Source organism: Penicillium paradoxum, assembly GCF_028828445.1.
Source record: "Penicillium paradoxum strain IBT 22861 chromosome Unknown utg000006l_segment0_segment0, whole genome shotgun sequence".
NCBI lineage: Eukaryota > Fungi > Ascomycota > Eurotiomycetes > Eurotiales > Aspergillaceae > Penicillium > Penicillium paradoxum.
The window spans coordinates 53,009-78,892 of NW_026643184.1; the positions used below are offsets into that span (position 1 = coordinate 53,009).

The 25,884-nt window shown below is 42.4% G+C and overlaps 6 protein-coding genes across 6 annotated transcripts; 1 reads left to right on the forward strand and 5 right to left on the reverse strand.

The window, feature by feature from the left end:
• Positions 1–9,524: 9,524 nt before the first annotated feature.
• N7457_006531 (Intradiol ring-cleavage dioxygenase core) lies at positions 9,525–10,509 on the reverse strand (the record flags this gene model as incomplete). Its single annotated transcript, XM_057177575.1, has 4 exons — positions 9,525–9,613; positions 9,733–9,784; positions 10,189–10,331; positions 10,428–10,509. Coding segments are annotated over 4 exons (366 nt in total), but the record flags the coding sequence as incomplete, so codon positions are not given.
• Positions 10,510–12,221: 1,712 nt separating this feature from the next.
• N7457_006532 (sugar porter family MFS transporter) lies at positions 12,222–13,940 on the reverse strand (the record flags this gene model as incomplete). Its single annotated transcript, XM_057177576.1, has 3 exons — positions 12,222–12,906; positions 12,970–13,706; positions 13,758–13,940. 3 exons carry the CDS (start codon positions 13,938–13,940, stop codon positions 12,222–12,224), a joined length of 1,605 nt encoding a protein of 534 aa, XP_057029320.1.
• Positions 13,941–16,638: 2,698 nt separating this feature from the next.
• Positions 16,639–18,564, reverse strand: N7457_006533 (flavin-containing monooxygenase; the record flags this gene model as incomplete). Its single annotated transcript, XM_057177577.1, has 1 exon — positions 16,639–18,564. The coding sequence occupies one exon, from the start codon at positions 18,562–18,564 to the stop codon at positions 16,639–16,641; it is 1,926 nt and encodes a 641-aa protein (XP_057029321.1).
• Positions 18,565–19,210: 646 nt separating this feature from the next.
• Positions 19,211–20,434, forward strand: N7457_006534 (uncharacterized protein; the record flags this gene model as incomplete). Its single annotated transcript, XM_057177578.1, has 3 exons — positions 19,211–19,516; positions 19,569–19,846; positions 19,966–20,434. The coding sequence occupies 3 exons, from the start codon at positions 19,211–19,213 to the stop codon at positions 20,432–20,434; spliced, it is 1,053 nt and encodes a 350-aa protein (XP_057029322.1).
• A 253-nt stretch (positions 20,435–20,687) lies between these two features.
• Positions 20,688–21,497, reverse strand: N7457_006535 (uncharacterized protein; the record flags this gene model as incomplete). The annotated part of the gene is made up of 2 exons (XM_057177579.1): positions 20,688–21,332; positions 21,396–21,497. 2 exons carry the CDS (start codon positions 21,495–21,497, stop codon positions 20,688–20,690), a joined length of 747 nt encoding a protein of 248 aa, XP_057029323.1.
• Positions 21,498–22,646: 1,149 nt separating this feature from the next.
• Positions 22,647–25,422, reverse strand: N7457_006536 (Amino acid/polyamine transporter I; the record flags this gene model as incomplete). Its single annotated transcript, XM_057177580.1, has 19 exons — positions 22,647–22,825; positions 22,882–22,960; positions 23,019–23,166; positions 23,224–23,352; positions 23,533–23,734; positions 23,791–23,815; positions 23,879–23,911; positions 23,974–24,002; positions 24,058–24,092; positions 24,143–24,221; positions 24,268–24,382; positions 24,441–24,512; positions 24,564–24,628; positions 24,689–24,691; positions 24,762–24,790; positions 24,854–25,056; positions 25,105–25,138; positions 25,189–25,330; positions 25,374–25,422. 19 exons carry the CDS (start codon positions 25,420–25,422, stop codon positions 22,647–22,649), a joined length of 1,650 nt encoding a protein of 549 aa, XP_057029324.1.
• Between the last annotated feature and the right edge of the window lie 462 nt (positions 25,423–25,884).

Here is a 25,884-nt window from a genome sequence, read left to right on the forward strand (position 1 = left end):
GCCACTTAAGTCGAAGCCGAGGGATTAGTACTTAGAATTTAGGGCGATTTATTCGTATATTATTATATAATTACTATCTCTAATACTTAGAGGATTATTAAGGTATAGGTAGTCTTAAAAATCGAAGGCGTTAGGGCTAGGGTAAGTCGGAGATATTAACTCTAATATCTCCGGCTTATATTAAGTGATTTAAGCGTTCGGTTATAGACCGCTATTAAAATAAACCTCTACCGGTAGGCGAATAGGTAGGGGATATCGCTTAATTCTTAAAGTATATATCTCCTAAGTCTCTAGAATAGGATTACTAATATTTAAAGGTAAAGACGTCGTAGATATAGAGACTAGATTTAGATACCGAGTACCGAGCCGATCTCTTAAAGGCTATACTTTCTCTTAGGGGAGGTTCTAAGACTAGAAGGATTCTAAGCGATAACTAGCGCTTAATATATTATATATAAGGGTAACTTAGAAGGGGTTAGGGTGCGGAGATAGTACGAATTCGCGAGAGGAATACTAGAAGAGGGAACGGAGCTATAATTAATATAGAATCTAGAGAAAGAGGAGCGGAGAACTTAGAAAAGCTTTAAGATACTAAAGTGCTATTCGGGTAGAAAAGCTAGGGTCCTTTATACCTATAAAATTAGCCTCGCGAGAGGATAAAACTCTTATACCGCGGAAGATATTCCGATTATATTAGATAATCCGATATAGAGCGGCTAAAAAACGTAACTATATAGCTCCTAGTCTTACTACTAATAGTATATAGCCTTAATAAGATAACGTTACGCTATCTTCGTAGACCGAGGTCCCTATCCGGTTTAATTTTAGACGCGAGATTTTTACTATTAGCTTATATTACCGAGATAGGCTATCGAAGGTAACCTAGTTCACTATAGCGGGGCCGGTAAGACCGACTATAGCGACGATAGGCCGCCACTAGGCTTATAAATAAGTAGGTATATATAAATCCACGACGCCGGGGGCTATACGATATAATATTAGTAATAACTACGCCGAAGAATAGGTCTAGTGGCGAGGAGATCCGAGATACCCTTATAAGCCCGAGGAACGCGGGTAAAATAGGGGAATAACCTTCGATAAAGGCTTAGAAATAAATACTATTCTAAGTCCACATTAGTCAATTAAAAAGTAATAGATAGGGTATAGACTCACGGGAGAAGGCCGAAAACGGGTCATCTTAGCGCTTTAACTCCTAGCCGACTAATCGTATCGCAGTCGACGTGGCTAGGGACGGGGCTAAGCAGCGGCGGTTTAAGCGGTATATCCGACGAAGTCCGATATATAAGGTCATTTCGGGACGTAAGATAGGGGCGTACGAGTAGTAGCGCGCATAGATCGGTAGGGGCGAAAGGAAAAAGGGGTCGAGAGGGTAGGAAGTAGAAGAGAAAGTGCGTTAACGAGTCGAGGGAGGGTAATAGTGTTTTATAGATAGGCCGGCCGAGGGCTAGACTCGTAAAAGCGGCCACTACGGCGCTAGCCCGATCGGGGCACCTCAGCGGGCCACTAGGCCGGAAATGGCGAGAGGAGACCGTAGTTAGGCAGGCGGTCGGGGCGGGCGGAACAATAGGCAAATAGGCGCCGTTTCCCGCGCCCCGCTTACCGTCCTATAGTATACTAACTTAAAATTATATTAAATTTAATAGGATCTATTAATATTTAATATTCTAAATTTTAGGATCTAACGGACCTAATTTATACTATAAATCTAAGATACGAAGTTTAATAGGTTCTAGTTATAGTTTATTATAGATCCGACCTTATTTTATATACTATAGGGACTCCCTAACTTAGTTTATATATTTTATACTTTCTAAGAGGGTTCTAGGTCTATAAATTAGACTAGAGTAAAATATATATTTAACTAAGCGATACTAAGAATTTAATATACTTTAAGGCCCTATAGCGCTAGGGATTATATATTAAAGTTAGGGAGTTCTAATTAGAAGCCGCCGGTTAACGATCTAATTAGCCCTACCTAAAGTATAATTTTTAACTTTAATTCGAGCTACTACCCTTTTAATAAGGGTTCTAAGTCTAGGATTTAGATAACGTATATTTAACTACTTAGAGAAAGCTCTATAGAAGTTTTAGCGTAAACGGAGTTAAATTATAAGGTAAACCCTAGGTTACTATTTAGCTAGTTTTAGACTAATAAGCGTACCTACTCCGCCCTACTTAAGCTTCTAAATAGCTACTATTTAACTTTCGGAATTTCCTCTATATCCTACTAGGTTATAATTCCGAAAATTAGTATTTAGATAGAGATCTATATTATATATAACCTTATAAGTTTCTAAATAGATTTAATAAAAATTAACGGGGTAACCTAGGGTATAGGTTTTACCTAACCTAGGGGTACCCTACTTAGGCTTCCGCGAATAAAACGCTTTAAATACCGGTATATTTCGTACTATTAGCCTAACCTAGCCTAGGTTAGGCTACCCCTATAGGATAAGCGCTATTTAGCGTACTAGTTCCTATTTATATAACTTAAGATATATATACTCGGTATTCTACCTATTAGAATTCTACTACTTTAGGCTAGGTTACGATTCTATAGATTTAGAATTTAAATAATAGCTAGTTAAGGAACTCCCTACCTAAAATTTAAGCTTAATAAAGGTAAACTAAGAGCTAAACCTAGAGTATATTCTTTATAACGATAAGTTAATAAATATATCTATAACCGCCTAAAGGACTAAAGATATATATACTATAAATTACGTATTAGATATTCTACTACTTTATACTAGGTTATAATTCTATAAATTTAGAAGATAGAAGATAGCGAGTTAAATAACTCCCTATATAAATTATAAGCCTAATAAAGGCGAATTAAGATATAAATCTAAGGTATATTCCCTATAATAAAGGCTGAAGAAACGTACCCGCTCCTACCCGCTTAAGCTATTCTTAATAGCTAATAAGTTCTACGATAAAGATAAGTCTATCTTATTTTACTTTATATTCTCTTTATTATTATAACTACTATTATTTTATAAATCGGAGATAGAAATAGATTAGAGCCGATAGTAGGATATCCTTAATATAAAAATACCTAATTATTTATTAATATAGGGCTTTAGACTAAATTTAAATTATATATCTTAAATATAAGTACTTAACTTAAGGGTTAAGACTTAAGGTTAGATAATAGTATATTATAGTTAGAGGGCTTTTATATAAATATATATTAGGCGTTAGGATAAGCTAGATACGATATAGATAATCGCACTACTAAGATATAGTCTATAATAGACTTATTATATCTAGATCTAATAATTTAGAGGTAGTAATACTAACTATTATAGCGAGAAGAGACTTACGAAATCTTTATAAAGATAATATACTAAGTTTAGATATTAAGAATAAGCTAGGTTATAAATATTAAATTAGATATAGACTAGATAAAATTTTATATATATTTATAGTTAATATTTTCCTTAATTAAAGTTTAATTATATAAATAATATATTAAGACTTTAGAATAATATATAGAATTATATTTAAAACCTATAGTATATATAAGAATAGATTATATAAATTAATTTTATATTATAGTTTAGGCGGATATAGCTAGATATATTATCTTCGTAGTACTATATTCTATATAAATAGATTAACTAGATACCGTACCTATAGTTATAGTTATTATCTAGGGATTAAGAATATTAAACTTAATTAAATCTTCGCTTACCTTTTATATAAGATCTTTAACAGTTACTAGCTTAAAATTATATTAAATTTAATCGGACTTATTAATATTTAATATTCTAAATTTTAGGATCTAATAGACCTAATTTATACTATAAATCTAGGATACGAAGTTTAATAGGTTCTAGTTATAGTCTATTATAGATCCGACCTTATTTCGTATACTATAAGAACTTACTAATTTAGTTTACGTATTTTATACTTTCTAAGAGGGTTCTAGGTCTATAAATTAGACTAGAGTAGGATATATATTTAACTAAGCGATAATAAGAATTTAATATACTTTAAGGCCCTATAGCGCTAGGGATTATATATTAAAGTTAGGGAGTTCTAATTAGAAGCCGCCGGTCGGCGATTTAATTAGCCCTACCTAAAATACGATTTTTAACTTTAGTTCGAGCTACTACCCTTTTAATAAGGGTTCTAAGTCTAGGATTTAGATAACGTATATTTAACTACTTAGAGAAAGCTCTATAGAAGTTTTAGCGCGAACGGAGTTAAATTATAAGGTAAACCTTAGGTTACTATTTAGTTAGTTTTAGGCTAATAAGTATACCTACTCCGCCCTACTTAAGCTTTCGAATAGCTACTATTTAACTTTCGGAATTTCCTCTATATCCTACTAGGTTATAATTCTAAAAATTAGTATTTAGATAGAGATCTATATTATATATAACCTTATAAGTTTCTAAATAGGTTTAATAAAAATTAACGGGGTAACCTAGGGTATAGGTTTTGCCTAACCTAGGGGTGCCCTACTTAGGCTTCCGCGAATAAAACGCTTTAAATACTAGTATGTTTCGTACTATTAGCCTAACTTAGCCTGGGTTAGGCTACCCCTATAAGATAGGGTAACCTAGGGTATAGGTTTTACCTAACCTAAGGGTGCCCTACTTAGGCTTCTATAAATGAAACGCTTTAAATACCGGTATATTTTGTACTATTAGCCTAACCTAGCCTAGGTTAGGCTACCCCTATAGGATAAGATATAAATATAAGTATAGTAAAGAAAGTAAGAGAGAGATATTATAACTTATAATTAAGAATAATAAGTAGAGATTAAAAGTAATAGATCGAATAGACTAAGATATTAGCTTTATATTAATTAACTTATAGGCTTATAGAGTATAAAATAAGTAGGCCCTTATATAAAACCTAATAAAAACCTAGTAAAAATCTAGTAAAAAACTAGTAAAAACTTAATAAAAATCTAATTCCTATATTAATTTAGAAAATCACTTAAGAATCTTTTACCCTAAATACTTAGTCTTAACTAAATACTTTAGAATTAAGAGATTATTAAGTAAATATAATAATATCTAGGCACTAATAATATTTATTTTTACTAGAAACTACTCTCTAATAAAGAAGATTTATAAAATTAGACTAATTTACTATTATTCTAATTATTTCCTTAGTATTAGAAAGACTATACTAGAATTATATATTATAAATATATATTTCTACTACTTAAATATATAAGTTTTCTAACTCTACTAATTATAGTATTATTTCATAGGAAATTTTATATTCTATTAAGTAATTAATATATTACTAGACCTTAAATACTAATAAATAAGGATATTTTATTAAGTTTGACTTATTATACTACTAAATATTCAAGTCTTTCTTAATATAACTAAAATAAGGAAAAATTATAGTAGTTAATTTAGATAAGTAAGGCACTTTATATAGAGAATTATATAAAAGTTAGGTCTAATTAGGTTTTTATTAGGTTATCCGGTGAACCTAACGTTAGGTCCGGTATAGGCCTAGGTCGGGGGGTTTGGCACTAGACCTAACCTAGGTCCGGTGCCGGGTCGGGATATTCGACCTAATTCCGGTGCGTACGGAAGTCTAAGAATATTATAAGATAAGTACCTTCGATACTTATTTATAAAGCGAATAACTTTATACTAACTTTAACTAAATATTTTCTTATAGTTAGGATAGCGAATATTATACTACATAGCTTAAATCGATAATTTCTAAATACCCTTATATACTACCGGAAGAGGTAGGTTTATAAAATATAGATCTATAGTAAATCTAGTAAGCTCTTATAGCGCGAGTTAGCCTAAGAAACTTAAAGTAAAGCTAACTTTATAATAATTTTAATGTATATATATACAAATATATTCTATTATTTAATTCCTATAGTACGAAACCCTTACTAATCGAATAATAACTAGTACTTATACCCTTAATAATAATATAGATATAGTATTACTAGGGGTTAATCTTAGCGGCCTAGATTATTAATTATCTAGATAAATAGTATCTAATAACTAAGGACCCTCTAGTAATACTTAAGTACCGCCTACGGCCTACTTATACTATATTCTAAGTTATAATATAGTATATCTATCGTTTTCCTTTTATATAAATATAGAAATTCTAGAACTAGATAGATATAAAATCTAGTTTAGGATAAAAAGCACTAAGTATTTACCTATAATCTACTAAGTATTCCCGATATTATATCTTAATAAATAGATATATATAGTACTAAGGGTAAACTAAATAAGTAGACCCCTAAAAATATAATATAGACTTATTAGAAGCTTCTAAGGATATCTAGATAAAAGAAACTACCGAGGTATCTAGGTAGAATAGCTATAATAGGTATATAGGAAATTAAATATATTATATATTTATTATAGACTCTTCTCCTAAGAATACCCGAACGAAAAAGGTATACTATAGTAATACTCCTCTCGGGATAAATACCGATAAAAATACCTATTAATTACTTATAGAATACAAAACCTACTAGCAAAATATATAGTAAATATAGGTACCTAGGAGCAAATATAAGTCAATTACTTTCAGATCTATTAGAATACAAGGGCAGTAGGAGCAATATAGTATCTTCGAGGAATATATTATATATAAAATACCGTTATTACTCGATTGTGAAAGGAATACCGTAGTAAAAACTTTACCTTCGGATTACGGTAGGATAATAGTATTTCCGATTAGAGGATCTCCTAGATAGTCTTTCCACCTTTCTATAATACCTATAGATATAACCCCTTATTCCGTATTAAAATATCTATTAATATTACACTAGAGGTAGAAATAAACTAGTCGCGGATAGAACTTTGAAATGTAGTTATATCTTTAGGTTTCATTAAGAACTTGAACTTTTGAATAAACTAGGCTAGAATAACCCTTATCTCTATAAAAGTAAGGCTCTTCCTAACGTAAGACGTGACTCCGTAACCGAATAGGGCGAAGGCCTTAGTATTATAAGGCCTAGATACCACTAGTTCATTTATCTATCGGTTAGGAATAAAGTTATCGGGTTAGTAGAAGTTTCGGGGGTCTCGGTAGATAGAGAAATAGTACGTTAAAATAACGGTATTCGTAGGAATTAGAACACTACCTAGGAGAACTAAAGGAACTAGCATTTCTCTCTATAGGCCAGAAGCTACTACTAGCCATAAACGGAGAGCCTTATTTAGGCTTATATTAAGTAATAGCGTATTATCTCTTAGTTTTTAGAAATCGTTAATTAGACCACTATTCGGGAAAATAACGTCGATCTCCGTATATAAACGCTTAATAAGCTTAGGCTTCTTTAAAAGCTTAAATATTATGAATGCTAGGGTATTAGAGGTTATATCACTCCTAGTAACGACTATAAGTATATAGTCTTAGTGAAGCTCCTTCTTAGTAAGCGGGCGATATTTCTTACCTTCGTCTCTAAGGAGGTACGTAAATATATCAGCCTCCGCGGACTCGCCCTTATCGGCCTTCGCTATTCTCTAGTCCACTACTTCTTTGAGCTAGATTTCGAACGCCTTAAGTGGGCTTAGGCAAAGCCGGGCGATATACGAGAGATATAGTATATTTCCGATGGTGTTAATAATACGTACACTAAACTCGACTAAATAAATAATACTCGACGTTTTCGTATTTTATAGTGTGCCGAATAAGCGACCAAATCCGACCTCCCCTATAATATCAAAGCCGAACTATAGTAAACACTCCTTAACGTCCACTAGACCCTTAGTTAAAAGTTTCTAGACTTAATATAGGAGTAACTCTATATTTCGAATAATACTCGGCTAATATGATTCTAATACCTTAGTTCTAAAGGCAGGATCCTAGTCCTGACGACGACGGTTATAGTCCGAGATCTTAGGTTCACTCTAAAGACTATAGACGTTAGGAGTTATTTACGAACCTCTATACTAAGGACCACGAAACCCTTTTATACTTAGTCTAGTAGGTCTATAAATTATATTTAGCGCTACCGGATCGACTACGGAGATCTCGCGTAGGCTAATTCGTATATAGTCCCCCTAGCGTTAATATATTTTCTTAATTTTATATAAGCGGGTGCCTTTCTAATCCGTTAGGGGCTATAACCATATACTTAGTTTATATAATAGGGGGCTAGGAAAATCCTAGAGACGATGGAAGAAGACACGGTAAATACCTATAGAGAATAAGAGAGTGATAGTAAATATAGTGGATATATAACTGACCGACCTAATGGCTTCTTACGTGGTTATAGTCTAAACATTTTTTAAGGTAATAACAGCTATAACGACGACGATAAAGTTAGAAGCGATAACGATATATACCTAGGGTTCTTTATATTAAGAGACACTATATAGTAAAAGAGCGGCTATAGTTAGAAGCCAAAAGAGGATATAAAGGTTAAAAGGTCTATAGAGATCTATAAGAACCCGATAGAGTAAGAGGTAAGCCATATTTAATAGTAGAATGTTATATTAACTTAGGGAAAGCTAGATCGATATAAATATAGGATATTAGCCTAGATATCCCCTTATATAATTTCTATATAATTTCTACCTTAATGATACTTAAGTAGCTATTACCGAAGGGGTACGTCGTGCGCCGAAGTGGAAGGCCTCTTATATAATCGTATATAATAACGAGAATAATAATCCTACTAGTGATATTAGGAGTATAGGTATAGGCCAGAAACGGAGTACTACTAGGGGTAAGCGAGGGAAGAAGCGAAATTAATAAGTCAATTATAATTATTTATAGCTAGAAGGTATTATTTATATAGAAAGAAGCGTATCTTCTAATATAAAAGGCGTATTTCTTATAATATAAACTAGGATTTAGAACTACCTACGGAGTATATAGTAGAAAAAAAGGTTATAGCTCTAAAGATATAAAGAGAGGACGAGCTATAGATTGGGTTAGCACTTTATAGGGAATATTTATAACCCTAACCTAGCTAAAAGCTTCTATCTATACGGAGTAGATCTTCCTTTCCTCTTTTATTTTCTTCTATATCTTCAAATTTTAGTTTAAATACGCTATTTTTCCTAAAAGACTTAGCTAGTAATATCGATAGCCTATTCGATAGTCTTCTATAGTAAAACTAAAGCTAAGTAGATAGTACGTTATACTAATTATATACTAATCCTCCTTATAGACTATAATAAGCTAAGAATATATAGTCTTATTTATAGGACCGCTTAGTAAACGGAGTATTAGAAACCGCCGGGGGGACCGCCACTACCGCCTTTACTATTTTTATTAGTAACACCACTATCCTCCGTATAGTACGCCGTAGGGATAACGCTTATATCCTAAGTAGGATTAAATCTAACCGAAATCTAAGTAAAGATTCCGTCGGAAATATTATCGCCGAGATACACGTATTTAATAATTAGGTCGATAGTATTAGCCTCCTTAGATAGAATACCGTCCTTAGCATTAGGTATTAAACTCTACGTATTCCTTATATATAGCTCGAGGGCTTTAATAGTAGAAATAAGATCCTAATCGAAGAAAACCTAACTAATATAGGAAGAGTGCGTCTTATATAGACCCGAGATAGTACTATTTAGAAGAACCTTAGTCTCGCTAGCCGGGTGAGTAAGAACTATACGTCGAGTTAGTTAATACTATAATAGGATTCTAAGAGCACCTTATAGCAATAGCGAGTAATATATATAAAAGATATTAAAAGGAGAAGGGAGAGTATCGCTCTTACTATTATACCGTGGATGTAAGTTACCCGACCGGTATAATAACCCGGGAATGTTATTTGAAACTAAACCACGCCGTCCTTATCACTCTTCTAGATGCCCCGATTGAAGGTGGAATCGATATTACTATTATCGGCGGAGTTCCTATTTCTATTAGCGTTTATTCCTAAATATACGCCCTATTATAATTAACGTTAGCGAGATATTTAAAATCGTGATATTAGAAGATTATAATCTAAGAGTTTACTAATAGTAGAGTTATAATGCTAAATATCTATATAAATCTCCAGCTCGGGCTCGTAGGTATTAGTGTTAATTAGCTAGAAATCTAGATAAAGAGGCACACCCTCCTAGGACTCTGTAATATTTTTACGAATAAGTTCACCCGTGATATCTTTGCCGTATTAGAAAACTTCCCTTATTAGGAGGGAATATAGAATATATACTTATAGTAAGGTCCTTATATAACCTCGGGGCCGAGAATATAAGTCGCCTCGGAGCTAAATAATACACTAGGGTCGGTAGAAAAGTCTATATCTTCTAAGTCGGAATAATAAGAAGTATCTAAGGGGCTATTAGCGCTACGTGCTCTAAGATAACGGCTAGCTATCGCTATATTAGTAGATAATAACTATAAGAATTAACTACGAGGTATACTAGGATAGAGGCTATAGCGGCGACGGATGTTCTATATATTTATATAGCGACGTGTAATATTTCGGTCTTTATGCCCTCTAGCCTTTAGCTTTAAGGCATATTTAGTAAGACTACGCGAGTAGAGAGGGGCCTTCTATAAAAAGGAAGCTCGCTCGGTAGCTTTAGCCTAGATATTATATCCCGGATAGGCGGATATAACGCTAGTTAGACCGGCTAGGCCTATAGTAATAATAGATATAATATAGACTATAGCTACTAAGTTAATTTAATTAACCTAATAAAAGGTCGTCGATATATAAAGAGCAAATTCTAGTTGAGAAAACCTACTAGAGGTAGGTTCCGCGGAATATAAATAAAGCGAGGATACACTATTTAGGTATATCGGGGGTTTTAATACCTAGATATTACCTCTCTCTATAATATATAAGGCGGGGTAGGCTCTATTTAGGATAAGTGTCATTTAGATTAAGTAGATTTTTGGTTAAGCTAACGACCGATATAGATTTCTACCACTAAGGTGATAGATAAAACGCGGGATATTTTTTAGCGAGGAGGCTTCCCCGTTACTATAGATCCTACCGGCTTCGGAATTAAAAGTATCCGTTAATAAAGATATAATATTCTAGGATAAATGATTACTAATACCCGTAGTTAATAGGATAGGTACCTAGTGTTCGGTAGTAACTCTAACTAGGTTAGATAAATCTACTATCGATTATTATAGCACTAGTATCTCGCTAGCGGAGACTTAAGTAATTGCTAATTTCATAATCTCCTATCTAAAGGAGTAAAGCCGAGTTTCTACTCGGATCTTTATAGAGACCCCGTTTTGCAATTAGGGATACCGTAAGTAAAGAACTAGAATAATAAGGCTCCTATCGCCTAGTTAGCTACTAGTGTATCTCGAGTTTTATACTGTAAAAGGGATATTAATATATAGACGTATAGCCACATATCAATGAGTTTATACTTATCCCCGTCGGCGACCGGGTAAGGCCGTAGCTAGGTAGCGCGTATATTCCTAGCGCTTCCCGAGTAGAGTTATAGAGAAAAAGTGATAGATATATTCTCTGTTATTCGCCGCTAATTAAATCCAACGTAAGTGCGGTTTATCTAAGCTGCAATGTAACGGCTAGGTGGGATACATTAGGGAGAGTTACGTACTCCGTCTTAGCGGTCCCCCTTACAAGGACAGTTAGCGGAGACTGCAATGCCGGTGCCCCGAATCAGATTAGTAGGACAGTAACCGCACTATGGGGGAAAGGTCATCGACTCAATTCAACACATGTGACGTTATTCACGGCGAAATCGCCAAGGCCTGCGTCTTTGATGCTCTGCGATGGGAAGTGACCAAGTCAACTGTGTGTAGTCGATAACCGGAGAGGTCAAGTTTGGCAGTCAACCTTTGGATCCCACCTGGCACGTGCTAAGGTGCTGACAGAACCTGCCTTCTTAGGTGCAGGTGGCAATTGCTTGCAGTCTCCAAGACATGAGTTTCAGCCACTGGGCTTCAGACCATGTCTAAGCCTCTTTCATTTCTTAAAAACTTCAACGCAGTTGTTATCAGCACGCAATCCGAAGAGTCCTAGTGTCAAATTCATGATTATCTACTATATTTCTTATATAAAGATCTGGACGAAAAGGGGTTCAATAAGGGGGAGAGAATTAAAATATTTCATTGGTATGATACATGCATCTTCGTGGATATCGGGGGCAATGTCGCATGAAGCCGTCAACGCATGATAGAGGCGAGAAGAGAAAGAATCACCGCTGGAGATGGGGCAAACGCCGAAGGCCAGGAAGCTAGAGCTCTGCGCTATACCGCCATCAGAATTGGTAGAGGGATTAAACCTCCTGCTGAGTGACAGTGGGGCCAGCGGTCTTTTCGTCGACCATTCCAATCTCGGCACTAAAGGTGGTCTGAGGCTTCCATTTGGCAGACGTGCGAGGTGTGGACTCTTCCATCATCTTGTCAACCTGCTCAAGCGTAAGACCCTTGGTCTCAGGAACCAGGAAGTATGTGTAGACAAAGGCACAGGCACATAGCGAGCCCCAGAGGAAGAACACCTTGGCTCCAAGATTACCTTTGTCCTCGTCCACCATGTAAGGGGTGATGACGGCGATGATACAATTCCAGAGCCAGTTGGAAGCGGTAGAAAGAGCAACGCCGCGGGACCGGATGGGAAGAGGGAAGATTTCACCAATGACGACCCAAGCGCCGGGACCCCAGGTACTAGCGAAGAAGAAGATGTAGATGCAAATGAAAGCGATCATTGCACTAAGAGCGCTGTTGTTGTCACCATCGGTGACACCGATGATCGCGACAATAAATTGGCAAACAACCATGCCCAAGGCACCCCAAAGAAGCAATGTCCGACGGCCAAGTTTCTCAATGGTGTAGAACGAAATAGGGGTGGAAAAGACGTTGACAATGGTAGTAATCATAGTCAGCAGGAAGGGATTCTGAATTGTGCCCAGCTGCTGGAAGAAGGTGGTACCAAAGTAGAAGATGAAGTTGACACCGGTCCATCTATGAATAATTAGTATCGGTTTAATCTGAAGAGGGTATCAAGGAATAACGAATGAGACATACTGTTGCATCATCTGCAGCGAGGTACCCAGGATAGTGCGACGGAGATTGCTGTTAGGGTCCCAGAGACTTCCACGGAAGCAGTTGAACCAGGTACTCCAGTAGCCACCCTGCGGAATGTGTAGAAGCTCATACTGGTTGTTGGCATCAATTTCATTGATTTCCAGTTCAACGAAGTCCGAATCGATGGGTTGTCCACGGATACGGGCTAGGACCTCACGGGCCTTTTCCTTGTTACCCTTGCGAATAAAGAATCGGGGGGACTCAGGCAAAAAGAACAATCCAGTTGCCAACAGAATAGCCCAAAGCATTTGGAGAGCAATGGGAATCCGGTAGGCTCCCGAGTCCGTGCGCTTCTCGGTGCCGTAATCCACACAGGATGCCAACATCAAACCGATGGTAATGCAGAACTGGTAACCTGAGACGATGGCACCGCGGACCTTGCGGGGAGCAATCTCAGACATGTAGAGAACAATGATCGCGGAGACGAAACCGATACCGAATCCAGCAATCAGACGACCAGCAACGAGAAGTCCCAAGGCGCTAGCAGCAGTCTGTAGAACGACACCAATGATGAAAATGCCACAGCCCGCAATGATTGTAATCCGACGACCGTACCAATCAGCCAGATCACCGGCGATCAAGGCACCGAAGAAAGTACCGCATGAGAGAATGGAGACGATAAGCGATTTCCGAGACGCCGGGATAACAAACTTGGCTGGGTCAGTAGTGGCGGGGTCCTAAGGTTGGTTAGTGAGGTTTCCGTAATGGATGACCTGGATGATACTCACGAGACCCTCATACTCCTGAATGAAGGCATTCATCGAAAGAACACCGCTGATATAACCAGAGTCATATCCGAAGAAGATACCACCGAACGCGGCAAAGGCACACATCAGGTAGGCCTTGAAAGTGACTGGAGCCTCGACGCGCAAGGCATCGCCAGGCGCAGAGACAACCGCTCCACCAGGCATGGTAGCGAATCGATTGAATCAAATGGGTGATGTTCAAAGGCGCTATCTAGCAGAGGGGTAAGTAAGAAGAGACGAAGTCGGATGACAGAGAGGGATGGATGAAGAAGAGAGACAGGGGAGTGAGGGGACACAGGGAATTTTATATCCTGGGGAGACTGTCGTTTGAGCTCCTTCCCCAGGCCATCCCATATCGAACTCATTATTATTTGATTTTTCTTTTCGATTTTTCTTTCTGATTTTTTTTTTGCTTTTCCTTTTCCTTTCTGGAAGCCAAAAAAAAGAAAGAAAGAAAAGAACAACCTATAATGATCCGAAAAAAATACGGAAAAAGGGATTACAGGAGAGAAACAGGTACCTGGGTACGAATGGATCTAATCCTAACTAGGACTGTTGGCCACCGTCGGCAGATAGAAATCGGCTGAAATAGCTTTCGTGTAGCCAAGTCGGCCCTGGATAGAGAAAACGGAAGACCACGCAATGGCAAAAATACGGCAACTGTTAGAGGAAACCGGGGAAGTGCGACACGGCCTAAGCCGTAGCCTGGGGATGGGTGGAGATGATTGGCTCAACGGCAGATATTTTCCCGTCGACCGGGCGTTTCATTTGAGAGGGTCAAAGTGAAGGGCGAGGTACGGAGTAAGTAGAGCTCCAAGTATGTACTCCGTAAAGGTCCAACAGACGCAGGGCATCTAGAACCAAACAGATCCTCGGGTCGAGAAACCGGACATGTCCACTTTGGGACTGGGGTCGGCGGGGAACCACCTGCTGATTGGTGGAGCTGGGGCTCCCAGGTGCCCCACGTGGCCCAAAGGAGTTTCTGAAGGTCGCTCTTTCCTGGGTTTTTTCTGGAGTGCCTTCCGTTTAATCACCAACTCAGTACGGAGCACGGAGCACGGAGTACCTACATGTAGGTACCTATGTTATATGTTATATGCTATATGTTTTATATACTCCGTACTCCATCCCACTTTCGGTGATTTTTACTCCTTCGTGTCTCTACAACACTCGACATGGATGGCTGGATGCACTCAATATGATGGGGGGGGACATCGTCTGCTGACCTGTTAACCAGTACTCCGTACTGTAACTGCAGACTTGACTGGTGAACCCGGAACCCGTCATTCTCCCCATTTCATACTCTCAATGTGACCTTGAAGGCACGCCGTTCGGAGCACAGACCGTCGCCACGCCACAAAATCACACTCTACCTTGGACGCAGAGAAAAGACGCAAAGAACGGACTAGTGTCTTGGTAGAAGGCCGACTACGGAGTAGAGCATCCAGGGTACAGGGGTGCCTACCTCCATAGGGGAGAGGAGTAAGAATGATCGGAACAAGCTATCTGTTTCACATTGAAGTTCCCTGTCGCGGGGTTGACCGTGATGGTCCATGCAGGCTAAAGGGGGAAGAGAACACGAAGTCCGAGCAAAAGGATGAACAGCGATGTTCGAATGGCGCGCAGCTCGGGCGTAGCCGAAAATCCAGTGGGTCCTGCCCCCCGGGGAACAAGAGTTTTCGTCTTCCTCTTCTTCCACATTTTCCCAGCTTTTTTCCGCCCACGGGGAAAAGAGCCAGTCACACGCCACCCAACTGTCTCAGCGAGCCCTTTTGGCGCCCAGCCCAGCTTTTTCATCTCCGCTCTACTGCCTTGGCATATCACGTGTTGGGTATGCTTGTCCCGTGCCGAATTATCGCCACGTCAACACCGGGCTATTGTCGGGAGGATTCTGTATGCGCCCATGCCTATTATTAAGCGGCAAGGTCAAAGTGTCGGAGTATGGAAGGGTTGGTGACTCGAATGAAACCCCCGAGCCCCCACCATGTTCGTGGGCCAAAGCCAGCAAATGCCACACCGTAGTACCATACACGCTTCTCTTCGGCTTCTTACACGGAACTTGCCATCTCTGTCTCTCTCGGATGGTGCCACAGCTGACCCACATGGCCATACAATGGGAACCGAGAAGTCTGGTCACTTCTGGCCGACCGGGAGACGGGGGCTTGCGTGAGCCGAGGAAACTACCTCCGATTCTCATGCCGGTGAGTATCTTCCGTTAGTATGATATTCGGGGATGTGGGAGGAATCCAATTGGACTTCGGCCTTTGCTGTAGCTCGGGAACTACCGAGAAACATTCATTGGGGCGCGGAGAAGCGCACGATCGGTAGAGCGACGATGGGGATGTCTACGGATTCCGTGGCCGGTTTCTGGGGAATTTCTACCCCAGGACTCCTCTCACGCGATCTGCTCACCGGTGTGGAATCTTTTTGCCTTAGCACGCATTGCAGGAATTCATGCAGAATACATACCTACTTCGTATGGAAAGCCCAATCACCGCTTTGGGATTTCAGTACATGGCTGATTCGCCGACATAAGAACAGTCTGTTTCTGCTGTCGCACTAGTCAAATTCAACGAGGTCAAAGCTAAATTTCCTCTTTCTCCAACAACTCATCTTGCGAGTTTGATTGTTAGGTTACATGGATCTGCCAAAAGTGCAAGGCCTTACTACATGTAGGTAGTGTTGAGTCGCGCACGGCTCAAGATTTGCCTTCCTTCACCCGCCATATGAGATGACTTGTGGAGCACGGAAGTCTCTGTAAAGAGTACGGAGGAGTGGAGGGGTTGTTTTCAATCCCATTCACCTATCAACACTCAGCCAAGCCCGTGTGTGGGAATACATGGATGGTCAACCCTAGTTGCAGTCATTTGGAGACTAAATACCTATTCAGTCCGATCAACCCGCCTGTTTGTCGCCAATATTCAATTTCTTCGACATAGCTCTTGATCCCCTCGCCCCAGATGCTCAACCGTGCCACCATTGAGGCTTCTTGGTCGCCAAGCTGAAGTCCTTCCCGGTTATAATAACCAGGGGTGCAACTGAGCACACCTCCTAGTGCTCGTGCCCCATTCAAAATTTTCAAAGTCCATTCGTTTTCTGAGACCAAGCTAGGCTCAACCGTGAACCTAGCAGTGGTGAGTTCCGAGCCCGTTTCCTCTGAGATCAACCTCCCCGCTTCTGAAATCATGTAGGCAACATGAATTGCAAGTTGATCGAGAACGTATACATGGTTTGCGGAAGCTCCCGATTGGTATGGCCCCGGAAAAAACAGGTTGGGAAAATTATGCGTCATGACTCCATGGAGTGAGCTGAGTCCATCCTGCTGCTTTGCTTGTAACGTCTGGTTGTCTCGTCCAGTTACCCTCAAATCCCCAAGATCCGCGCTACCGCCAAGGGTATAACCGGTCCCAAATATGATGGCATCCAAGTCATACCCCTTGTTGTCCACTTGGATCCCGCACTCCGTCACGGTACGGACCCCATTTCCATCAGTATCCACGAGCGACACATTCGGCTGGTTAAATGCTTCGAGGAAGGTGTCGCTGAAACATGGGCGCTTGCACCACCCGGGATACCATGGCTTCAAAGCTTGGGCTGTGGCCTGATCAGTCACCGTCGTTTCTACCCGAAGACGGATCGCCTCTTGCCGGCCAAAATCCACTTGATGCATCTTTGTTAGGTAATCTGTTTCCAGGCCAGATGGTCCTCCGAGCAGTGCGCTCAATGACTGCATCTTGGTCCACCCGTCATCGACGAGGTCTACCTTTGGCGGTGGATTCTCGTTCGATACAAAGGCGTTGAAATTATCCATGCGTTTTCGTTGCCATCCATAGCCTTCTGCTTTGACCATTTTGGCCCACCAGGTATGATCAGTGGCGCGGTTCTGACGCGAATCTACCGCAGACGGGGTGCGCTGGAATACCATCAACTTCTTGGCCCATTGAGCAAGGTATGGGATGGCTTGCACGGCCGATGCTCCGGTTCCGACAAACCCAACGGTCTTATCCTGTAGGTTATGCATTGTTGGGTTGACTGGACTTCCTCCGGTGTATCCATAATCCCAGCGCGAGGTATGAAAAACCTTCCCTTTGTATGTCTCAAGCCCATCCAGGTTTGGTATCTTGGCACACTCAAGCAACCCAGTAGCCATTATAACAAAGTCCGATTGGAGGGTGATGGGGGATTGGCCATCTGGTGTGATGTGAGCTATCCATCGGCCATCATGGTCATTCCAAGTCAAGTTGTTGACCTTTGCTTGGAACAATGCCCGATCGGTCAGGTTCCATTGATCGGCAATTCGATTTGCATGATCTTTCAGCTCAGCGCCACTGACATACTTTTGCGACGGCATGTATTTTGTTTCTTCCAGCAAAGGCATGTAAGTGTAACTTTCAATGTCACATACCAAGCCAGGATATTGATTCCACCACCATGTTCCCCCAAAACCCCCTGCAGTATCTATGAAGATGATGCCAGTCTCACAGATGAGTCCCGACTGCAATAGTCGCACTGCAAACAGCAGTCCACCAAAGCCAGCACCGACAATGATAACCCGAAACTGCTGTTGCTGAATCAGGTTGTCATTCTTGGCGATGTTTTCTTTAGGGAGGGAGGTGGTCGTGGTGTCATCAGACCACTTGACATATTGGGCAGGGCCATCAGGTCGTAGGCGTTTCTTGCGTTCCTGTTCATATCGAAGCTGTGCGCTTTGGAGGTCACTGTTGTCCATGGATAAACGGTCAGGCAAAACAGTTGATTCGAGGTTTGAAGCAGACATGGTCGGCATCATGTTGACGAAGTAACTTGAACCGAAGAACAGAAGAGGTAGATAACAATGGGTCACTCACATTTCTGCGTGGCCTCAATTGTTTCCATGAGTTTCTCACAAACATCGTGCAGTTTTACAAGCTAATGCATAACAAACGAATACCCAAACAGGCAAACGCCATGTCTCGCATTTCCGGTACAGGAAGAGATGCAGCTGCTACAATGGCACCCGACTCAATGATATTTGTCTATTCAGCTAGCTCTCAATTAGGTTCAATTCAATGCCAGAACAGCTTCAATGTGCTTCGCAAACTGAGCATCCCACCCGGAGTTCCTTGAAATACGCCATAAGCCACACGAAGCCCTCCCCGAACGACTAGGGCTACTATTGTAGCTTGGCATTTCTCCTTTTCCCCACGAGGCAAATTTAGACGAGAATACAGTTCTGACTGATCATCAAAGGAGAGCGATCATCCCTGCCGAGCATTTCCTTCATCCAATTGGCCCTGTTCAATATCGATGCCAGCGCTAAGGATATACAGGGCTGTTGGGCCCCCATGGTTCGATCCGAGGAGCCTCATATCATTGAATTCCCCCAACTTCTAAGTACATGTATCTGACTCCAAAATCTTTGGAAAAGGTTGAGTACCAGAATGACACGATAATCCATGCTACTTGCTCTGCTCGCCGCTGTGCCCCTGTCGCTGGCTAAGGAAGGTGGATATTTTGAATCATCCTCTTGTGCAGATCCAAAGGGCTTTGCAAAGTGCTATGAGCAGGTCGATGTCGACTATTTGGAGTGTGTAAACAACAATTGCGCCGGTAGAAGTCCATCCTGCTACGAGTCGTGTGGTGCAAGCATTAGCTGCATGAATCAGCAAAGTCCAGGGCTGGGTATCGATTGTATCAATGCCTGTGAATTCGAACGTTCTGCTTATCAGATCGATTGCGCGGGTCAGAGTTTCTGGAATCAGGTCAAAGACCTAGTCACACCATGGAGGAATTCAATCTCACATGGTTGCTGAGGTCTACTCGAGCGAATATCAAACCACCGTCCTCCAGCTCCTCGATGTCTGCACCGATCCGAATCGGGATGGACTGCCATTTTGGCCACCATCGGATGGTGCCTCGGATTCCTGCTCCTGCAATATAGCCCAAATCGAGATGAAGGAACATCTGATCATCAATCAACTCCACAGGTGTAGAGGCAACATGACCAATCTGGAAAAACTCTCCGACACTTCAGCAATGACAGACTACGCACAAGCTTGTCTCTGTTGTGGATATAGTACGATTATTTCTGCGTGTGTCCATCCTGTGTGAGCGCAGATTCTTTGTGCAAAACTCTTGGAAGCTTCTCTTTTCTTTTCTTTTCTTTTCTTTTCTTTTTTTTGGACATCCAGTGGCTAATGATCCTGGTCAGAATGTGGGATACCTGTCCCAGCACCAAGTCCTCGCTACTAGGTGCGGATGAATGGTTTGCTGGGCTTCTCAAACCAGATCACTGGGGGGAATGTGGACCCTATCTCGAGGCGTATAATCGTGCAGATGATTTTGGCGTTGGTCGTGCCGATGCCAGCGGAATTAGCAACTTCTACGGTCCCAACAGTATGCCGATTAATGGCACCAAAGCAATTTCGAATAGAGAGGGAATTGTTTCCCAACCGGTCAGTGGAGATACCTTTACATGGACCTTCGGGCCCTCTAGCCGCGCTGTGATACACTCTGTCACGGTGTCCTCGGCAGATGCCACTGTCGCGGAAACCAAGACTAGTGATGGAGGCGATAGTACTACGGCAACTAAAACGAGTGCTACGACTGGCACAGCAAGTGAGGCAAAGCCTGGGTCAGGGAATTCTTTAGTCGTTCCTCCTGGACAATCCCTGTCATGATTGGTACCATGGCACTGTTAAGTTTGTGACCAAATGTGTTCTATACCTAAATAGAGATCTAGACTTCACCAGATTTGGGTGTGATAAGTCTGCCCTCTGTCATGAGCGGCCAACTGTGGCTTGAGCCCATCGACTATGATTTACATGTATAGCCCACCAACTACCATTGCGTCAAACTCCCTCGCATCTCTCATCTTGTAGGCCTTGCCTACTTCAAGCCTCTCTCTTCTCTCGCCACGTGTAAGCACACACCTCACTGAATCGCAATGTCTGAACAGGACAGATAAATCTGGCCAGTTTGGAACGAGTTCCATTTCCAGGACAGCAGGGTGTGGTTCGACGCATAGTCAGGGATTTTGATCTTCTTGGTAACCGTGTAGCCGCCGGAGATCGTGGTGTCACAGGAACCCATTTCGGAGCCGTCGACGCCTGCGCATTTGCTGTCATCGAATCCGTTGCACGTAAACCAGTCGTTGCGGTGGCAAGCGTCCCCATCGCCGCAATCGGGGCTGTAGTCGCAAGTCTGTCCATCCACATCGGTGCAGTCCAGGAGGCCTTTATTGAAGCAGTCTTCGGCTTCCTGTTTCTCATCGTCGGTGGGAAGATAATCCGGGTCTAGGAACTTGTCCACAATGTCCTGGTTTTGGCAGATCCGGTAGGTGAACATGCCTCCATGGTCACCATTGTGGTCAATGCACCACACGACATCAACTACCTCACCCGCTTTGTAGGTGGTCACCACATCAGAGCCCCAGTCGCTGCCTGGTTGATTGTAGTCAACGCTCACGCGAGCATTGTATCCACAGGGTCCACTGCGGCCGACCGGTGCGCTGTCGAGATCAGGCCAGGATTCGACGGGTTCCAGGATAGTGCACTCGGGGCAAGTGTCCAGGCCGGCCTAACTCTTGTCAGTCACAGGGATCCAAGGGGTTGGATGTAGATGCATTATCGCAATCCTCACCTTAAATCCTAGCTTTGTTCGACTATCTGGCTTCCACATGTAGCCATGTCCAGCAACAATGGTTGCCAAAGAAACCACCAATAAGACACCGGTAGCCTTCATCGTGTATAGAATAAGATGTCTGTTTTCAAAGTGAATATGATGGTTGGAAGATGAGACTGGCCAAGTTGAATGTTGAGGATGAGCCCTTTTATATATCGTCGTGGCGCCCTCATATTTGGACGTCGCATAGTCGTGTTGAGAGGTCTATCGCATATGATACCAGTTCATTCTACAGGGTGCGGCCGAGAAAACCAATCATGACCTTTTTTTTGTTGGATGCAGCATTCCGTGAAGAATCTGTCTCAGGTAAGGCCGTTTGGAGATGTGATCAGCATCGACACTACCAGGTCGGATAGGGGCTATCAAGGTGTGCGACAGGAATCATCCACACTTTTCACTCGACTCATGGATGATCGTTTTCATGCATTGACTGGGAGGCAATGATACGAGAGCATTGCTCTAGCCGATCAGCTTGGCAGGTCCTTGACACCCTGGCCCCGATATATGTCCGCTTCAGTGTGTCGCATTTCCCCACAAACGAGGAAATTACAAGGTGCAGATCTATACAGATGGAGAAATGGACGGTTTTATGCTATTATTACCGTCGAATAAGGCCTACCTGTTCATTAGCTACGTCAAGAAAGGGGAGATGACGGGCAATTGGCTTCCCCACTCTCTTGGCCGCGGCAAATGGTCTGTTCTTCACTTCTCTCTATACCGGACTGTACAACCTCTCACGGTATCTAGGTACGGTCGAGGTATCCGAGCAGGATCAATTAACCTCGCCTGCAGTCTTACTCGCCCTGGAAATGGTGGCAATGGTCAGCTCTGCGCCACCCGTGACGCCCTACTCACCCCCACGCAACGATCGCCAGCGGGATCGTGGCGGCTTTATAGCGGGGGCTTCCCCGACTATTGCCCGAATGGCGATCATTATGTATCATGCGCGTTGCTAGATCTATCCTAGGCACCTGGTTTTATCTACAAGTGTGCACCAGTCTCAGTCCCAATCCCCCAGCCAGTTGTTGTGAGCATCATACCTGAGGTACTCAATTTATAGGTCCATTTCAAGCCTACTCTCAGGGAAATGACTCCATAATCATGGTATACATATTTGGAATAGATAGCATGGGCCCCTTCAGACATAGGCCTCGCCAATAGACGAGAGAGTGACTATGCACAGTCCTCGTCTCAGCCTGAACTGGCTAGCTAGGTCTGACTAGCAAGCTCTTTCTCATGCTTACTGGGATCTATCTCTTCTCTCATGGGGGCGTCAAGCGCATCGAGGGTAATATCAACTCGAGGACCGGTGAAATTTTTCCTTCCATCGACAATCCACTGGAACACGGAGATCATGATAATGACAGCAAATGCTGCAACACAGTAGTCTTCATAAATGAGTCAGTAAGGAAAATCCTGTTGATATCCGAAACGGCAGACTCACTCATGCTACTCCCTGTGACGGTGCTTGATGGAGGGAACACAAACAGGACGGTCGTCAAAGTAATATACGATAAAGCAATCTGGAAATTATCAGAGATGCTCCACTTTCATGCAATTTCACCCATGCTGGTAACGTACGATATCCACGATCCATCCAACTGTGCGAGGCAGTTTCCATTTTCTTTCGGGGAGCGATCGGCGTCCCTGAAGACAATTGACGGCAATGGGGATTCCATAAGACAGATCAAGCGCCACAACCGACGCCGATATAATTGCATTGAAAGCACTAGCTTCGGTTAGTTGCCAGGTGTGCTAGAATTTGCGGGTAACGCCTATCAAATACCTCGAAGAACCTAAGAAAATGCAACCAAATGCGATAACCACAACAACACTGAGCATCAGTGCGTTTAGGGGCAACTTAAGTGTCGGGTGAACCTTGGCAAAGAACCTAGACGCAGGAAGACCTCCATCTCTGTGAAGAATAAGTATAGTCTCTGTCTGCAGGAAGGTTGATAATTACCTTGCGAAAGCAAAAATCATTCGGCTGCTGGTAGTCATGACGCTCACTATAGCAAAAACCAAGCAGACAAGAGGCAACCTTTCATTTCGCATCAGAACTTAAACACAAGATGGGAAGAGTATCCCCACTTACATCAAAAGGCAGATGCCTCCTGCGTTGCTTTTTGTTGCATCCAGCAAGATCTGTAGGAGAGGACCGGCTGCGGACGTGGCGACATTTTCCATGTTTCCTGCGACAAATAGAAGGACCATCAAAAAGATCGAGCCCGTAGCCACTCCGATACCGACGCAGGTCACCATGATTTTCGGTCCTTCAATATCAGCGTTAGGTACCTCTGAAAGCGCGATGCGTTAGTCTTCTCTGTCCTTCAACACCTGGGACAATTCTTACCTTCAATCATGTGTGCCACGGCGTCCTAGATAAAGTCAGTTATATCGGCTTTGGGATGACAATGACCTTCACAGGTCACAGGACTTACAAAGGCTGTCACGCCAAGACCTCCTTGAAGCAACTAGGAGACCTGTCAGTATTATTGCGGCAGTCCAGATCTATGGTCGGTGTAGGATAACATACACCAAGCAGCCATGCCACTCCGTCAGGCCCTAGCTCGAATTAGCAAAGAGATCACAAGTACATTCTCAGATACGCGAGCCATACAGCCTGTGGTATTGACGAAATCACAAAAGACAAAACTGTGGAAGTCAGTTGATGCGAGCTTCTAGATTGCGCAGGAACTCCATACTAAGCTGAATTGTAATGGGGGGAGGCGCATGCGAGAACCGTGATTGACACAACCACAAAGCCTCCAATCGACCACAAGACTAGTGGATATTAGTGGCAGATCCATAGCGGGCGAGGGCAACTCACAAGCACCACGATAGATGACTGGCAAAATGGAATTCATGAAAGCATTAACGATGAAAGAACCGAGAGTCAACCCGATGTAGATCAAAAATTGATGCCAGCGTTGTGGGACATAGCTCTGGATCAACGATGAGTCTGAAGTGTAAGTGTCGGTGTAGAGTAGGAGTGTTGCTCACCTCGTGAAGCACTGAGATGACCCCAAGAATTAGCTGGCTAGAAAGAAGTGAGTTCGTCGCAACGAGAGCAACCTGGGTTGTGTATTAGCTTTGAGCATCGCATTGGAGAGTGATCTCACCTACCCAGCCCGCGACGTTAATCCAACCAGTAATCCAGGATAGAATGGGCACGGTACTCGGCCAGGCGACTTTCGATTCGTTAGCATAAATATTGATACGGTGTCAGAGGCTGTCCAAGAAGAACATACTAGCTGAAACTCAACGTTAGCGGTCATCCTACCCAGGTAGGCATATATTGTGTGAAGATACTCGGTGACTTACCTGCGACCCAATGATACTGTCCGCCAGCTCTGAGCAAAAAGGATGCACATCAGTATGGTGCTTAGATCTGCTGGATGATTGGCACAGCTTACGTCGGATAGGCCGAGAGGAATTCAGCCAACGAACAAGCGATGCACAGATTGCAGAATCCTGCAGTCACCAGTCCTATATTGTAGAAAGCGAATGTGAGTGAGATCTCTCGGAGGGTGTCTAGAATCAGCCTACCCCATATCACACTGGTGCTTCCACCGGAGGTGAGACTGATCGACAAGCTGGCCGACAGCGCAGTCCATGACTAGACTCGTTAGCTGAGTGATGCGCCGGCAATCCACAACGGACATACATTGAGAACCGCAAAAGCCAGGCCGAGCATCGACCTGGGACCGTCAACTATCAAGTCTGGCATGGGTGAGCACATTACCCTTACCATGTAGAATGGCTACGTTGGAGTTCAGGGCGATGGCCCATGGCTGCCAACTTGGCGTCATCGCCTTCGAGGGGACCGTCTTTCATCGTAGAATAGATCACAAGTTCAAGGGGAGAGATTTTGCATGTAACCCCAGAGAGTTCTGGGGAGAAGAGCAATCTAAGTACCTGAGTATGTCCTCATACTCAAACAGGCATTGCCAGACGACTTCTCCTTGAGGATAAGCTCCGACATCCTTATGCGGGGAAGCTCTGAGAGAGGTTGCATATCCAACAGCCACACTCCCCTTTCACCGTACGGAGTACTCCGTACACGGTGCACCGTTCAGACATGCCAAGTACCTTATCGCATTCCTTCGGAGGCTTATTATCGTCATTTCCAGCGCTAAGATCCTAGTCCCCCGAGCGGTTACACCTCTTTCGTCGATCATCGCATGGACTTGCCGGACATCGTATAGCGGCTCGTCTCTGCTGACGCGAATTCACAACTCGCGGAAAAGGGGTATTTTCATTTGAATGTCCATCCCTCGAGGTTATAGAATCGGGTTTCTATTGGACGTCAGCCAAAGCCGCGTTGAATCTCCATTTATTGCATAGCTACTCCTCCGTACGGAGTATATGAGTAGAGCATCTCCATCTTTCCACGGTGGGTTTCACTCAGTGCCTCGGAACAGCAATACATTGTATGTACTCCGTA